Source organism: Thermobia domestica, chromosome 14 (genome assembly GCF_964235325.1).
Source record: "Thermobia domestica chromosome 14, izTheDome1.hap1.1, whole genome shotgun sequence".
Taxonomy (NCBI): Eukaryota; Metazoa; Arthropoda; class Insecta; order Zygentoma; family Lepismatidae; genus Thermobia; species Thermobia domestica.
In genome coordinates, this window is record NC_137467.1 from 120,901,852 (window position 1) to 120,919,265 (window position 17,414).

Below are 17,414 nucleotides of genomic sequence, written 5' to 3' on the forward strand. Positions count from 1 at the left end.
CTTCCACAATTTATTTTAAACTTTCTTAGATAAATTGTGAGTAAAGCGTGTTCAATGTACATTTTTTAAAACAATAATCTCTCCTACGAACTCTCTTCAGCCTACACTGAAGAGGAATTCGGATCACTGTCAGGGGCTGAGTTTGCTAGAATGAATTGTTCGCAATAATCTAGAAAAATTATTCAGTGAATCTACAAAACTTCTGAAATTAATATTAACTGTACCTATGGCGTCAGTAATTTTTTTCACATTAAAAAAAGATTTTTTCACATCAAAAAAGTTGACACTTACAAAAAAAATTTGAATGACCCAAGAAAGGTTATCACCATTGGTTATGCTTTCCATCGAAAAAGACCTGACAATAAGAATACTAGAGTTGAGTTGAATTGATTTTGAGTCAACGTCCCGTTCAGCAGCGAGGCTATATGAAACGTAGACCTGCTGATTAACGTGGAATCCGAACCACATGACCTCCCACGCCAAAGACGTGTACGCTTACCGCTTAGACACGAAGGAGCTCATAAGGATACTAGAGTTCAACCAGCATGTATTAGGCAGATCTGCTCCAATCAAAGAGAGAAGAATTAACTTACTAATTAAATAAGGTGATTAATCGGATAAAATGTTCTGCATTTTTTATTTTTTAAAAACAGAATTTTATTTAACATGTCACATAGCATTTGCATCTAAATTTATGCTGATTAGTCAATGAGTCCACTTCATATATCTTCTGTCTCCGATCGTTCGTACTGCAACACCCGAAACTACAATCCATTGGCTGCCAGTGCGTTTGGGACAAGTACCACATCCGCGATAGAACCTTCTAGGGTTCGTATTCGGCGTGCGGGCCGTAGTTAGGCAATCACTGAAGTAGGGTATTTCGAATGAATTTTTGACTATATCTAATAAATGAAATCTTTAAGTTTAACGTCCGACTGTTATGCCGGTTAGGCTAAAGTAGACCGTGATAACGAGAATGAGTGAAATGGTGGAATAAAGAAAGTGAGAGAACCCCGAGAAAACCCATGAGTACGGTGTTTGTCCACCACAAAGTCCACACGACGGGAGCTGGAATTGAACAAGGGACCCCCAAGCACCAAAGGTGAACTGAGCCACCGCTAGACTATATCTAATTGCAGTGCGAACTGTGTAGTGCATAGTGCTGTGTAATTAATAAATTAAAGTGGTTAAAGTGTGATCATCCTGTTCGCTACCCTGTTCTGTTGTTTCTTTTTTTTTTTTTTTTAATTAAGGTACGGCAAACAACTAGATGGGGAGTATGGAGGATGAGATTGTGTTTCTTTGCGAATGGGTAAGTCATTTTACGTGGTATCTGTTTTTACTGATTATGCTTACCTATAGATGTTTGTACATATTTACTTATGTAGCGCAGAAAAAAGAAAGAAAATAAAACTGTTTTTAGGTTTAAGTTCTACAAGTATTGGTTTTAGCGACTATCAGATCTGAAATAGGGATATTTTAGAAACGAGTTTGCAACATTCATACTGTTGAAGAAGAAGAAGAAGAAGTTAAAGAAGTGAATGTTCTTAAGCGCGATTTACTTTATACTCAATGCTCGTAATCTTGTTTCTTTATAGTAATGGCAATCAATTGGAAGAAAGTTGGTGTTGGGGTGGGAGTAGTTATTTTGTGTTTTATAGGCATTCCAATCAAAATAAAGGACAATGGCACAAGTGAACAGTTGTTTCAGTCTTTTATTCATAAGTATAACAAAACGTATAGAGTTGATTCTGAGGAATATTTCAAGAGATTTGCGATTTTTCAGGTAAATCATTGAAAAATGCATAGAATTACCTTATCCTTAATGAATGTAATACAGGAGATGCAAGAAGTTGTGCAGATTCACAAACAGTTGGCATAAAGAAAATTGTACTCTACAAGCTACTATTTTTGAGGGTTCAGATTTAGAACGGAATCACAAATTATGTTCATTAGACTAGCGCATACACATTGGTTAGGAGTGGCCGGTTGGTTTTGAATGTCTCTCTGTGAGCAGCGTAACTTTCTGAGATGTATATCGACCATACAGGTTTAGTTTAGGCATACTGGTCGAAATAGTTGTAAAATTATAATTTTACTAATTTCCGTCTTATTATCCTCCAGTAGATATGCGCTGGACGACAAGACAATACCCCATTGAACGTAGCTAGTATTCAACTTAGCTACCAGAAGTAATTGTTGAAAAATTACAGTTTTTTCACGATTAGTATATAAATACGGCTCGAGATTTATGGCATGAAAAATGCAGTGCAAGGAACACAAACCAGCCTGTGAGAAGTGGCCACCAGATAGCACAAATTTTATCTGTGATTCGGAGCAGGGCAAGGCTGGTTGACCGCTACAGGAGATGCATCCAAAGGAGCGGGCGCACCAGCGACGGTGGGTATACACTAACCAAAAATAGTGATAACACGTGGGTTTTAGCAGCAATACTCCACTAGAGAAAAAGACTATCTGACACAGTCATCTTTAATGTGCACTCGTTTATTTTAATCGACATAATGCACTTGTAATTTTATACTAGTAATCCCGCACCGAAACAAAATTCACCTCTGTTGTGTAATACTATTTATTTCTTCCGCCTGAAGAAATTTGTTCCTTATAAACACGTCTTTCTGTGCAGAGTGTTAAATTTTACCTTTAAATCTTGCAAAATGTGGTGTACTTAAACTTGACCATCACCAAACTTGTAGATTAATATAGGATCTGAACCACAAGTTCCCACGAGGAACCAAATACAGGACTCTCGCACCGAAAACTCGTACTCTAACCGTATAACCACGATGGAACTCTTTCTTATGCCTAGCCTTGAACAGATTTAAAATAACGGTGATGACTACAGAACTAAATTTCCTACTTAGATTATTCACGCCTTTACATGTATATAACAATAATACCGTAGGTTTGTAGAAAAAATGTTTCGTGTCCAGGGGAATGTAATGTTTTATTACTATCGCGCGTGGGTGGGGGTAACATGGGCCGAAGGTTCCAGGCAGAGTCGTACCTGAACCGATGGAGTTGATGTGCCGCTTGTAACGGACCCACTCTTGTGCGCACTTACTTTGCTACTCATGATTTCATTTGGAACGTTTACAACAAGTCACATGATGGCTGATTTGGAGTTTAGCGTCCCATTTAGTATCGAGCCTATGTGGGACATAGACCTACAGCTTAACGTGGAATCTGAATCACATAAGCTTCCGCCGGCAATCGAACCAGGATATGTCGCTCCGAAGACGCCTAAGGTAAGCATTTAGCCACGATGAGCTAAACAGATCGAATGAAAATCCTTGATTGAGAAAGAACCCGATAGCAGAACTTACTTTGTCTTCCTGCAATGAGCTTTTGTAAGTAAAAAAAATTCTGCAGGAATTCTGAAAAATTTTCTGCTGGAAAAACACTTGTGATTCTTAAAAATACACGACATAAAATAAATAAATCAAACTATATTTATGCGAGTAGTCCGTGCATTTAAGACTCTACACATAGCAAGCATGTTTTTATATTCTTCTGTTGGCTATTTTTTCTCCTGGCAATTTTTCTGCACAGGCGCGGCAAATTTTCTGCGATCACATCGCAGATCGCGGCATGTTCTGCTATGGGGAGAAAGAATAGTACAAAATAATTTAATGTACTAAGCTGAGACATTTTTGTGAACCTCATAATTTCAATGATGAATTGTATATTTCGGACAAACTGCACAATTGTCCTTCGCCAGGATAGTAGGTTTACAACCTTTAACGTAAAAAGTTTTTCTGTGCTGATTGATTTTTTGGGGATGACTTTTTTTTTTAATAAAAAGCCATCTTTTGTGAAAAATGAGGGATTTTTTTAAAATTTCTTGTTCATGTACCGGTTTTATTTCCCTGTAGTTGATTCTACAATTTAGGAAGTACGTTTACCACATCCATTATTTGGAGTCATGTGTTCAATCCGGTGCTAGCTGTCTTGATTTGTTTACAAATTGGTATTACAATTATCTTAACTTACATATTGCAGATGTTGTTTTGGTTGCCGAAACATTTTAGCGAGAACCTGAAAGTTATACATCTTGATACTTGTGTTTTACTTGCTGCCTAAATTCAATCTGGTAGGCAAGGAACTTCGTGTACCTTAAACCAAGAAACATATCCTACATCACCATTTTTGTTTTGAGTTGAGTTGATTTTGAGTTTAACGTCCCTTTCAGCAGCAAGGCTATATGAGACGAGACCTACTGATTAACGTGGAATCCGAACCACATGAGCGCCCTGCGGGAATCTAACCCAGTTTCCCACGCCAAAGGCGCGTACGCTAATCACTTAACCACGAAGGAGCTCCATTTTTGTTTTGGTATGAAATCTTGTGTACATCTTGTTCTCCGTTCGGCAAACATTTTATCTTGGACTTCAGAGGGTTTTACAAAATTAACCTACATATGTCCACAATTGCGTTTTCGCAACATTGGTAGCGTTATTAAATAATAGCGTTTTATTTTCTTTAATAACGATCTTCTGCTACTAGAAGTCATTAAGCCACACGCAGATAGGTGGTGCTTCTAGTGGAGAAGTTCGAAGATCTTACTCGTAATGGCTTTGTGTATAGAATGTTCTTTCAGAATGCGTGTTATTTTTCTTTCGGAATGGCCGTTCATCTTGGTGAAGAAATGTATGTTGTGTTTCTAATTTAAAGCAGATATTAATTAAAATTACATTTCATGTTTCCGTAAGGTTCACGACTTTTATTCGTATAATTTTTCGTATAATAGTTAAGTTCAAGAACAATAATAATTTAAAATCAATTATTGCGTTTTCCAACCATTATTAAGACCTAGGCGCAGATGGGAGGGCAATATTAAGATGAATCTCGCAGAGATTGGAATACAAAGTAGAAACTGGATGCAGTTAGCTAAGGATAGAAGTCAGTGGAGAGCTTTTGTGAACGCGGCATTGAACCTTCGGGTTCCATAGGCCATAGAGTTATTTAGTTGGTTGGTTATTATTGCGTTTTCGCAACAGGCATTTTTTCGTTAAATAGTACAAATGACCGATACCATTTCAAATCGTCCAGGCAAACCACAATTGGTCCCCATCATAGTATCAGACTTCATTTATTTTTTTTATATGGGATCTACATGCAATATTATTAGACCCATATTTTTTCTTTTTGCTGAAAAAAATTTTTCCTTCGATATACAGCCTTCCAAAATGGCTGCCCTCCTCTCGGATTACTCGAAAAACTGAAAAACATGTCAAATTAAAAGTTTTGTTGTAGGGAAACGAGTGTACTTAGTAATAAGAGAAAGAGTATAAAGCTGTATGTTTCGGTGGAGGGCCAAAATTCGTCGATTGGTCCAATAGGAATCGCGCAATTCACTCGCAATGTTACCAACTTTGGCGAAATTTTTGCTAACTTCAAATATTTTTTTTTCTGTCCTCACGAGCAATATCAATCATCTGCATCTAGCATCGAAATCTACTCCATAAGTTCTCTTGAAAATGTAAAGGACTTACGTTTCTGATTATTACATCCCACGTTATAGCATGATGAAAAGCTGAAAATTTCATTAAGACGCCATGTTTGGACGCCATTTTCTCAAAAAACCCACCTTTTAAAAATCTGAATTTTTTACATGTATTGGAGAAGTACCTACGTATTTAATATCCGTTAACCGTTCATGCGGCTGCAGCCCCAAACATTCGCAATTAATTATTGAAATTTCGATTTTTGTACTGGAAATGTAAATATTTCCTATGGGTATTTAGATCCTATACACAAGGCGAATTGAAAGGGAGTATGAAAATTTTGAGAGATGAATCCTGACATCAAATCCAATAGAAAAGTTCCTATAAAGATGAGTGGAATTCCGCTTCGTTTTCGAGTTACAGGGTTTCCAACTCGGGATCCAAAATCGGCTTGCGACAATGGAAAATAAAATATAAATTTCGCCTTAAATCAGAACTATGTGTTAAAGTTACTATGAAGTTCAGAAAGTTGATTTGTATCAATATGATAATTCTTACGTGTGTTGCAATTCGGTTGGCAGTGTCGCCAACTTGATAGAACTTTTATTTGTTTCCAAATGACACTACGTGGATTTTATTTGATATTTGGTATTCATTAATGATTGTAAACATCACATGAAGCACAATTTTCCCCACATCACCACAGTTTTCGAAAACTTAGATGCATTTCATTAAAAGGTTTATCTTGTGCGTTATTCATAGATGCAACCTTAAGTGTGAATTTCACTTGATGTTTGCCATCATTAGTAAACCCAAAATATCGAATAAAAACTACGTCTTTGTAAGTTGTCATAATGATAATAATAATAATAAAAAGAAAAAGAAGAACAAAATTTATCTTTTATTATTGCAAATCCTCTCGTAACTCCGCGCATCAAGTTCGAACTTGTTCAAGAAGTTTTGCTGCAACCACGAAACAGTTTATATAACGTGATTCAGTGTCGTGAACATCGTCCTAGTGTTGTCTAGAACCATGAAAACTGTTTTCACTGGTAACATAATATTGTAGTGCACTAGTTACAGTGTTTGTGTGAATAACAATGGAGAAGTCCTATTACAGTAAGGACCGTATTAAATGTGTTGATTATTTTAAAAGGCATAAGATCATTGTGTACAGATAAAATTCTTGACAAAAATTTTATCTTGCGGTAAAATATATGTATTGCGTACAGCGCGTCTGCCAAAACGTAATATTAGGAGAGGATGATTATTTGTGTAAACGGTGCTTTGAATATTTACCGTGAACAACGTGAATGTGTGAGAGATATTGGTGACCACGAAAGGTGTAAATATGAAATTATGCACCAACAAGATAAAGAATTTGTTCCTCTGAATGTATATTTGGAAACCATTAACCAGACAGTTAACATGCTAAACATGTATGTGTCGCCATTAAAATCAGCCGTTATCGGTGAAACCTAGACTACGGTCAAGGATTCACCTCTCGAAATTTTTCATACTGCCGTTCAAATCGCCTTGTGTACAGGACACAAATAATCATCCTCCCCTAATAGTACGTTTGGGTAGACACGCTGTACGCAATCCATATATTTTACCGCAAGATAAAATTTTTGTCTAGAATTCTTTCTGTGCACAATCCTCTTATGGCTTTTAGCATAATCAACACATTTAATACGGTCCTTACTGTAATAGGAATTCTCCATTATTATTCACACAAACACTGTAGCTAGTGCACTACAATGTCACGCTAGCAGTGAAAACAATTTTCATGGTTCCAGAGAACACTAGAACGATGTTCACGACACCGAGTCACGCAAACTATCAATAACGCACGAGATAAAACTTTTTAATGAAATACATGTAAGTTTTCGAAAACTGTGCTGATGTGGGGAAAATTGTGCTTCATGTGATGTTTACAATCATTAATGAATACCAAATATCAAATAAAATCCACGTAGTGTCATTTGGAAACAAATAAAAGTTCTATCAAGTTGGCGACACTGCCAACCGAATTGCAACACACGTAAGAATTATCATATTGATACAAATCAACTTTCTGAACTTCATAGTAACTTTAACACATAGTTCTGATTTAAGGCGAAATTTATATTTTATTTTCCATTGTCGCAAGCCGATTTTGGATCCCGAGTTGGAAACCCTGTAACTCGAAAACGAAGCGGAATTCCACTCATCTTTATAGGAACTTTTATTGGATTTGATGTCAGGATTCATCTCTCAAAATTTTCATACTCCCTTTCAATTCGGCTTGTGTATAGGATCTAAATACCCATAGGAAATATTTACATTTCAGTACAAAAATCGAAATTTCAATAATTAATTGCGAATGTTTGGGGCTGCAGCCGCATGAACGGTTAACGGATGTTAAATACTTAGGTACTTCTCCAATACATGTAAAAAAAATTCAGATTTTTAAAAGGTGGGTTTTTGAGAAAATGGGCGTCCAAACATGGCGTCTTAATGAAATTTTCAGCTTTTCATCATGCTATAACGTGGGATGTAATAATCAGAAACGTAAGTCCTTTACATTTTCAAGAGACCTTAGGGAGTAGATTTCGATGCTAGAAGCAGATGGTTGATATTGTTCGTGAGGACAGAAAAAAAAAATGTTTGAAGTTAGCAAAAAATTCACCAAAGTTGGCAACATTGCGAGTGAATTGCGCGATTCCTATTGGACTAATCGACGAATTTTGGCCCTCCACCGAAACATGTAACTTTATACTCTTTCTGCTATTACGATTATGTTACTAAGTACACTCGTTTCTCTTCAGTAAAATTTTTAATTTGACATGTTTTTCAGTTTTTCGAGCAATCCGAGAGGAGGGCAGCTATTTTGGAAGGTTGTATATCGAAGAAAAAATTGTTTTCATCAAAAAGAAAAATTATGGGTCTAATAATTTTGTATGTAGTTCCTTATTTTAAAAAATGAACTAAATCTGAGACAGTCGTGTGGACCACCCTGGACGATTTGAAATGGAATCACTCAAATACGTAAAAAGTTGTTGTAAATTCTGGTTCTTACACACCCTTATTACTAATGTTTACAATATTACTTAATTTCGTAACAAAAAATATTCTGGGCGTATATGGGTTAAAGCCATGAACTGCTATTTTGGGTTATTATAGTATTCTTTCTTTAGTGCTATGATGTATCAAAACTTCGGAAATGAGAAACTTTAGAACAAGGTTTTAAACGTTCTTCTCATCGAATTCTACCAACCTCAGTAAATATTATATTATTAAGTATTCTCTCTTTTGGCAGGTCCTGGGACTAATGAGCTTTTTTTTAAACTTAATTTTAATTTAATTTTTTTTATTTTATTTTTTAAGGTTTTCTAGGGGTTCTCTCGTTTCCTCCCACTTTCTTCATTCTACCATTTCATTCATTTCTCATAATTAGCGTCTCCTTTAGCCTAACCGGCATAACGTGGGACGTAAAACTCAAAGATTTCATTTCATTTTTTTTTAAAATTTAGGCTGTGGTTTTTATAAAGGATACATAATTTAAAATTTTACTAACAATGTATTAACAATTTTTAATATTAAAAAAAGAATAACCTACTATCTAAATAACCAATTATGAATATTTGTCGTCCAAATAAAACAATGCTGACCATTCGATTTAGGTTAAGTGGTTTGAACCGATTAGTCGTCGGTGATTTTTGTCGTCTGTCCGAAATAATTCACATAGCTTTTCATTGCAGAAGGTGGTCATTTATGGTTTGTTTAATACTTTAAACAGATAATCTGTAAATTTCTTAGTGTTATCGTAAAAAATCATCATTCAAAAATACATGATTTGAAGAGTTTTCACTATTTTTTCGTCGGAATCGAACGGAATCGGTATCGAAGAATTGGAATCGGCCCATCCCCAATATATATGCCATCAATATATAAACACACACACATACACATACAGAGAGAGAGGGTTCCTTTGTTTGGGATGTTTTGTGAGTTAGGTTCGTAGCGTCTCGCGCGGAGAAATCTTCCAAATACTGTATGTTGGTTTCTACAAGGGAGGTAAATGGGCATCCACTGTATCAGTACTTCAAATGAAAAGGAAAAGAGAGAAAAAGACGAGTGTATTTTTTCTATATTTTCGGCGCTGAAGAATGCCGTTACTGCAATTTACTAGCCATATCCAAGCCCCATTCATGCTACACACCATATATCGGATAGGTCCAATATGATTTAAACTTGGTTTCTCTGCTGCCAATGCGCCTCTTTTCAACAGACTTTTTATTATTATTATTATTATTACATGGAAACAAGGATAGACGACTCGAAACGTGAGAAGGTCTGGAGGATGACCCCTAGCAACAAAACGACAAAGGAAAGAAAAGACAACTGGAAAACTGTTTTGTAACCCAAAGTAGAGGCTTTTTTTTCTTCTTTTCTTGTAGCAACCGACCATTCAAAGAAAAATTTCTTGAGACAAGAGTAATATTTTTTCAACTTGCTCCTTATTTTAGCTTCCATGGTATTAATGAAAAATGCAAAATGCATCTCAATTTGCAATACATTTTTCAATTTGTATCACATTTCCATGTTTTTTACATCGCAAACTGCGATGCGATACCGCTTAAAAAAACGCTGATATATGTATATAATGTGTTTTTGTGTGTGAAAGGAGGGAGGGAGTGAAGCCAAACTTGATTATGGGGTACGTTATATATAAACTGAAATCATTTTTAACTTGAAATATTTTTGTCTCATATATATTCGGTGGGTTTTTCTCACCATTGTCTATAATTGAATATCTCAAATGAAAACAGTATCCTCTTCTCTTTAGTTGGACCCCCCTCCTTTCCTTTGTTTCGAATAAATATCCTAACTATTGAAAATACATCTTCACACTTTGAAATATGAAACCATTATTAATCGAAATAGTGGGAATGTTAATGTACTCTAATGGTTAAATCTATCGTAACATAAGGTAGGACTAATGTTGCAAATATAGACTGCTATTATTTTATTATAATCTAGTGTACCTTAAGATGTAAATATGATTATGACAGTATCATGTTGACGTGATCAGTATAATTATGTCAGTAGTTATTAAGATTTCTTTGGTCCAAATTAATTTTTTATCATTCACGAGGTTGTAGAAAGCTTCGTTAAAGAGGTCTGCTTTTGATTGGATAAGATATGTGTCTATCTGTTGTATGATAACTTTCCAGTAAATATAGGTAGACCAGAAATCACTGTCATGTACGAAGTTTGTACTCATCATAAGTACCTTACCTGAAAAATCTTGGGGCCGCGGTGGCTCAGTGGTAGAGTGTGGGGTCCTTGGTTCGATTCCAGCTCGCGCCAAGTGAACTTCGTGGTGGACAAACACCGTGTGCGTGGGTTTCCTCGGCTTCTCCCGTTTCCTCCTACTTTCTTCATTCCACCATTTCATTCATTTCTCATCATTACCGTCTCCTTTAGTCTAGCCGGCATATCCGTGGGACGTAAAACTCAAAAATTTCATTTCATTTGAAAAATCTTGACCGTATACGTTTCAACAACAATTCGTGGCTTTCATCAGTACTTGTACTCTTGAGAGTAGGGTTCATAGTGATCTTGAAAGACAGGGAAATTAAAATAAGTCAGGGAATTATTAAAAAATTGCCGATGGTAAGGAAAATCCAGTGCTTTTCACTGACGAGTCAGGAAACTTTGTAGCTGCCCACAGAAAGTAGAAAAACACCTCAAAGAATCAAGACAGACTCAAAGAGAAGATAAGAAAAAGATTATCTTTAGAAATAAAGAGTCTGGAGGAGGACGAAAGGTGTTAAAACTTCAAACTTTGAAAGAGAACAAATTAGATCAACACTTCAAATACTACAGAAAAGAAAGAAAGAAAAAGTTAGGTTTGTCGGTTGTAGATAATCAAAGAAACGTATAAAATTATGATATATATATACATACAGTGAAACCTCCCTTAACGGACACCTCTATAATACGGACAGATTTTTTTGTCCCGGCAAAAATATATGTTCTCTTACGGAACAAAACCCTCCCTTTTACGGACACTCTCAGATACGGACGCGGACAGTCCTTTTTCCCCCAAACTTTTCAATAACCTCTTCATAACGGACAGGAATTATTCTCGCTTCTGCGATATATTACAGTAGACAGAAAAGTCTTTTCCCCACAGGTGTATCTATTATGAGTCTAGACCGGTGAACCATCAAACAGAACAGCTTCAAGCTGAATTTGAAATTATTTTTTTCTGCCCTCAATAAACTACTTTCTGGTGGAAATCATAGAAAACCTTCAATAAGTAATAACACTCAATGTAGGGTCAGTCGTATGGCCAAGAATTCTATACAAAGGATCTTCCCTTCCCTAACAAATTTAGTACTTTTTCCTCTGGGCCTTGAATTTTTTCCCGACAATTTCATAGATAACAAAACAAACGCTGTTTTACAATAACATTTCAACGAACAATATTTCCTCGTACTTTTTTGGAAAAGTAACATTTTTCTTTTACTTATGATACTGGAACAAGTCTGGGTTGGAGTTTTCTAGGCATCCTTTTTCACTTTTTCTAAGAAGATATTCTTTGTGATTGGGGCTGAGTCAATAAACATATGCAATCACAATAACTTGCTTTTTCATCCATTCCGCCAGTACACAAACATACACACACACACACATTTTTTCCGCAACTGTACCGAGGATTTTCAAAGGACACTTGCTAATGAGTTTAACCGGTTAGTTGATTCCTAACGCATCTTTTGAGAAGGTCCTGAGAATTAGAAAGAAATTAAAAACGCTTTCCCTCTCACTTTCCCCTCCCATGTAAAAATAAAATTATTACCATACATGCATTATCTTTTGCAATATACGAATGTATTAACACATCCCCAGCAATAATACTATTTAACAGAAATCAATTTCTTCTTCATCCCTCCCAGTGTCATATACATTCTAAATAGAGTATTTTCATATTGAATTTTACGTAGTTATGCTCATATATAATGTATTTACTGTATATTACTGCATACAGTTACCGTTGCGAGAAATTAAATTACTGTAACCTCTCTGTAACGGACACCTCTCAGTAACGGACAAAAATTCATGTCCCATTGGTGTCCGTTATTGAGAAGTTTCACTGTATATATATATATATACGAGTATTCGCTTGTTAATGTTTGAGTTATTCAGAATGCCAAGATATTAAAAATATTAGTTTATACTTATTGTTTGGTATTAATGTTTTCTTCTATTCTAAATACAGGAAATTCGATTCATATTAAGTAAGGAAGTAAGCTTATACTATATATAATACTTTTTTTTTTAACCAAAGTGTATCCTTATTTATTAAAATTAAAATAATTCGTGACAGTTTCAAGTTTGTTAACGTCTTATGAAGATAACGTTAAGTTATTGAAACTGTTACGTCCTATTTTAATTTTAATAAATAAGTTGTCCAAGAGTATTAATTATTTAAGTAATAGTTCCATGTATATGTGTGTGTAAGGGCTGGGGCACCTTGGTTCAGTGGTAGAGCGTTCATCTCTGGTGCATGGGGTCTTTGGTTCGATCCTAGCTCACTCCAGGTGAACTTCATGGTGGACAAACACCGTGTGCGTAGTTTTCTCAGGGTTCCCCGTTTTCTCCTGCTTTATTCATTCCAAAAGATTTCATTTAATTTCATATAAAGAACGTTGGCGGGTATTGGGACGGTGGAGACTGATTAAGATTTTTTTTCCCTCCTCCTCAGCCTAATCATAGATGATAGTGTTCGTGGGTTAGGAAAAATTTACTTATTCATAGAAATTAAGGGCTATCATTAACAGAATTTCAGTGTGAATGCTGAAGAAACGTTAAGAAAGAGATAGCTCAGTTTTAATTGTTTCTACAGTGCACTGAAACTATCAATAATGTAATTCTAAAAGGAGCGTTGTTTTCTTAAGGAGCAAGTACTGATAAGAGCAACAAATGTTGTTGACATCCCAGTAGTCAAGGTTTTTCCGATCGGGTTCGTATGGTGTGTACAAATTTTGTTAATGTTAGGTTTTATTTATTTATTTTTATTTTATTGGATCAAAAGATCCAATATATTTCAGGCAAAAAATTTTTTCTAGGCCTTATATGTCGAGAACTACATATAGTGTACCCAAACCAAAACTAACAATTTACTCAGTATGGTGTGCTTATTCCGTAAAAAATACGAAAACTCGATTTAGGGGCCCTTCAAAAATTTTGTGGCCCCTGATTCAAAATTTCAATATATTTCATTCAATCAAACATTTTCTTCTACGCCCCATATTTTGGGAACTACATAGAGTCTAGCCAAACCAAAACTAACAGTTTACTCAGTATGATGTGCTTATTCCGTAAAAAATATAAAAACTCGATTTAGAGGCCGTTCAGAAATGTTGTAGACCCTGATTCACAAAATTCAATATATTTCATTCAATTAAAATATTTTCTTGTACGTCCCATATTTTGAGAACTACATATAGTGTACCCAAACCAAAACTAACAATTTACTCAGTATGATGTGTTATTCCGCAAAAAATATGAAAACTCGATTTAGGGATCGTTCAAAAATTTTGTGGCTCCAGATTCAAAAAATCAATATATTTCATTCAGTCAAACATTTTCTTGTACGCCCCATATTTTGAGCACTACATATAGTAGCCAAACCCAAATTAACAATTTACTCAGTATGATGTGCTTATTCCGAAAAAAGAGAGAGAGAGAGAGAGAAAGAAAACGTTTTAGGGGTCGTTCAAAAATTTTGTGATCCCTGATCCAAAATCTAATTATTGGTCAAGTTCGCAATCTTTTGATCAATTTTTTGGATCATTCCTAAAATTCTTGTTTTTATTTATTTATTTGTTTTTGTGAGGAGAGGAAAGGATAATTTTTGCACAAGTTTGAAGCCTAATCTTTGTAGTGCATAGCTTATTTTCACTTTGGTCTATTTTTCAGGAAACTCTGATGAAGATTGAAAAATTAAACTCAAATAGGACGTCAAATAATAGTGCACTATATGGAATAACTCAGTTCTCTGATTTAACTGAGGAGGAATTTTTAAACCAATATTTACAACCAAACCTTCACAGACATTTGAGAGTCAGAGATCCTCAAAACATGACAGATTTTCGTTTTGATCATAACAATGTGAAAAGATCCCTCGATAATCTGCCTAAGAAAGTGGATTGGTAAGTATTAATTTTATCTTCCATCCTTATGTAGTTGAGTTAAATAAAGTAAAATATATTGTAATTCCATTTTCCTAAGAAGATTGACTGTTGTTACTTGATTTAATAGGATGCATACTGGGGTGTTTAAAAAGAAATGTATACACACTTTAAGAATCATGTTTGCAATTTGCTTTAATTTGTGATGGATGTGGGTTCAGCGTCCAGCAATAGCAACAGATGGTGTTAATCGATGCGATGCAGTTAGTTGAGAAAATACAGTGATGGCGCAAATACGGGTAAAGGAACATTCGAGCGGTAAAGTAACATTCTGAAATGTTATTGAAAGTTAAAGAATATCTATTAAATGTAACGAGAATGGAGACAGGAATATTAAACTGAACCGCCAACACGCCTAAGTATTGCCCGCTTGGCACTGCGCCATAAAATTGAAATGGCTCATAAAGCAGTTCCTGTGGCTGTTCTGCAAGATGTCACTAGAAATGAAGAGTATCGTACTCAGAAGTTTTAGAGTTAGTGGTTTGCAGTTCGAGTACACATTGTAATTCCATGAGAAAACTGTCAATGTTGCAACTTTTCCTTACTTACAATAATATAGCTGCTATTCTTTTTTAAATTGTATACACATTGTTTTGAACAGTTGGACACTCAAATATTCATAAAAATTACTTATCCCAAAAGCACTCAAAATTATCTTATTGTGAACATTTCAGCAAAAAAGTTATTGCGTTTCTCAGCATATGTCTTTCGAGAAAAATAACGTTGTCTGTGAGATTGCATTCCGCTAGCTTTTTCTAAATAGCATTACTTTTGTCAACTCCCAATAATCCTCCGTAACATTTTCCTTGTACCTAAATACATTTTTACATAAGTACTAACCGCTATTTTATATAGCTGAAATTAAAAAAAAACATTGTTCAATTTCATAAAATACCGGTTAGTACTCATGAAAAGGAGTGTTTAGGTACATGGATGGTTTTATAAGAGATTACTTGATTTAAGAGAAGTAATGCTATTCAGAAGAAGATAATCAGCGAGATGTTGTTCTATTACAATGTTTCCTGAAATGATGTGTGCTGAGGATAACAATAACTTTTTGCCGAAACGTTCACAGTTAGATAATTTTGAATGATTTTGGGTAAATACGTAATTTTTACGAATATTAGTACGTAATGAATTAGAATATTATTATTATGCCTATATATTTGTAGGCAATATAAAGCAGATAACATATTACTCGCCTACTTATGTTGCACAGTCTATTTTTCTTCCATATTTTAAGTGTTACACTCGAACAGCCTTCCTCAGGAACACACAATGAGTTAAGTACTTACTTTACTATAAGATATCCACATAATTTTTGTTATCGACAATGACAGTTTAAAAAAGATTAGGAAAAAATGTATAATGCCGATGGTGACTTGCCGTACCCGGTATATTGAAGGTTACTCCTATATTTTACTTTAGGGTATGCAATAAATTTGTGCAATTTCGTAGCATAGTACGTGAATGGGAGAACAGAGGAGTAAATTCACGTTGTGTGATAGATTTGTTTTGTAAATTATCTGATAAAGTTATAATTTGTGTGAGTTAATGGTCCTGCTTTACAGCGGGTACTTGAATTTCCCTTAACTTATTAGATGGAAACACTTCTTTTACCAGTGAAGAAAAGAATTTAGCAGATTCTCAGTAAAGCCCGCGAACAGCACGTTCTCAATGAAGTAGCTGTTGTATTTAGAGAAATTGGCTTAAAGAAAGATTAATGGAGTGGGGGGAGACTTACCGTTTCTGTCCATTTACAGATTTTATATCCAGTGCGTGTTGGTCTCTTCGTGTATGTTAAAAAGTAAAACTAAAGAACAAACACTATAGAGTGGGTAAAAAGGATCATAAGTTAGCATGATGCGAAGGAAATGTTTACCAGTCGCTGTGTTAAAAGTTTTGTATTTCTTACATGTTGAAAGCTATTTTCTGTTTTCTTAACATTCACCATAAAAATCGTATTATGATAACAACTAGTTACATGTGGAAAAAAAAAAAAAGTTGCTGAGAACAATTTGTATTTTGCTATGCACGACTCTGCAAAAGAAACTTCATTAGGAACAACCACCGTAGAAGCCTTTAAAAGAAAAAGAGGAGAATTGGTCGATACAGACAGGTGGCTGTTTCAAGGCACACAACCTCGTCATGGTCGCTGCCAGTTGTAAGGGCCTCACCACCTGTAAGGCCAAAAGGTGCGAAGATTATACACATCATACAGTTTTGCGCCGGTGAAAATAGTTTCTAGCAAACTCATGTTTCATGGAACAAACTACTTTAGTATCTCGTTAATACCAAGAAGCATGTGTCATATATTTTATCAAACATTTTGATAGTGATAAGATGAAATGATGCACAAGTGGGAAAGATTCTAGCAAACGCTTTGGTATTGTTTGAATCCCAGAGATCTTGCTACGTACACTATCAAAGAGCTTGGTAATATATATATAATAGCATATCAGCAATCGCATGTCCGAAGCCACACATAATGCGTATTGAAAAAGATAATGTACACGTTAGCTACTGGATCCAGAATACTACGAACACACAACCATTGACAGATTTTATGAATGTGCTGTTCGAAACAATGACAAAGCGGCCCACAGAACATGCTTCTGGATTTGTGAGGGATCTCATATTGGATGTACGCAAGGTACGTCGAGCGTCTTCTTCATTGGTGGATCTGGATTAACTTTGGCGTACA

The 17,414-nt window shown here is 35.2% G+C and overlaps 1 protein-coding gene across 1 annotated transcript in view; it reads left to right on the forward strand.

The window, feature by feature from the left end:
* The first annotated feature begins 1,514 nt into the window (after window positions 1–1,514).
* Window positions 1,515–17,414, forward strand: part of LOC145670303 (cathepsin O-like) — a 61,064-nt gene continuing 45,164 nt past the window's right edge. The window contains exons 1-2 of the mRNA XM_081738775.1: window positions 1,515–1,786; window positions 14,439–14,671. Of these exons, the coding sequence (XP_081594901.1) occupies window positions 1,601–1,786; window positions 14,439–14,671 (419 nt within the window). The 5' untranslated portion in view covers window positions 1,515–1,600. The remainder of the gene's footprint in view (window positions 1,787–14,438; window positions 14,672–17,414) is intronic.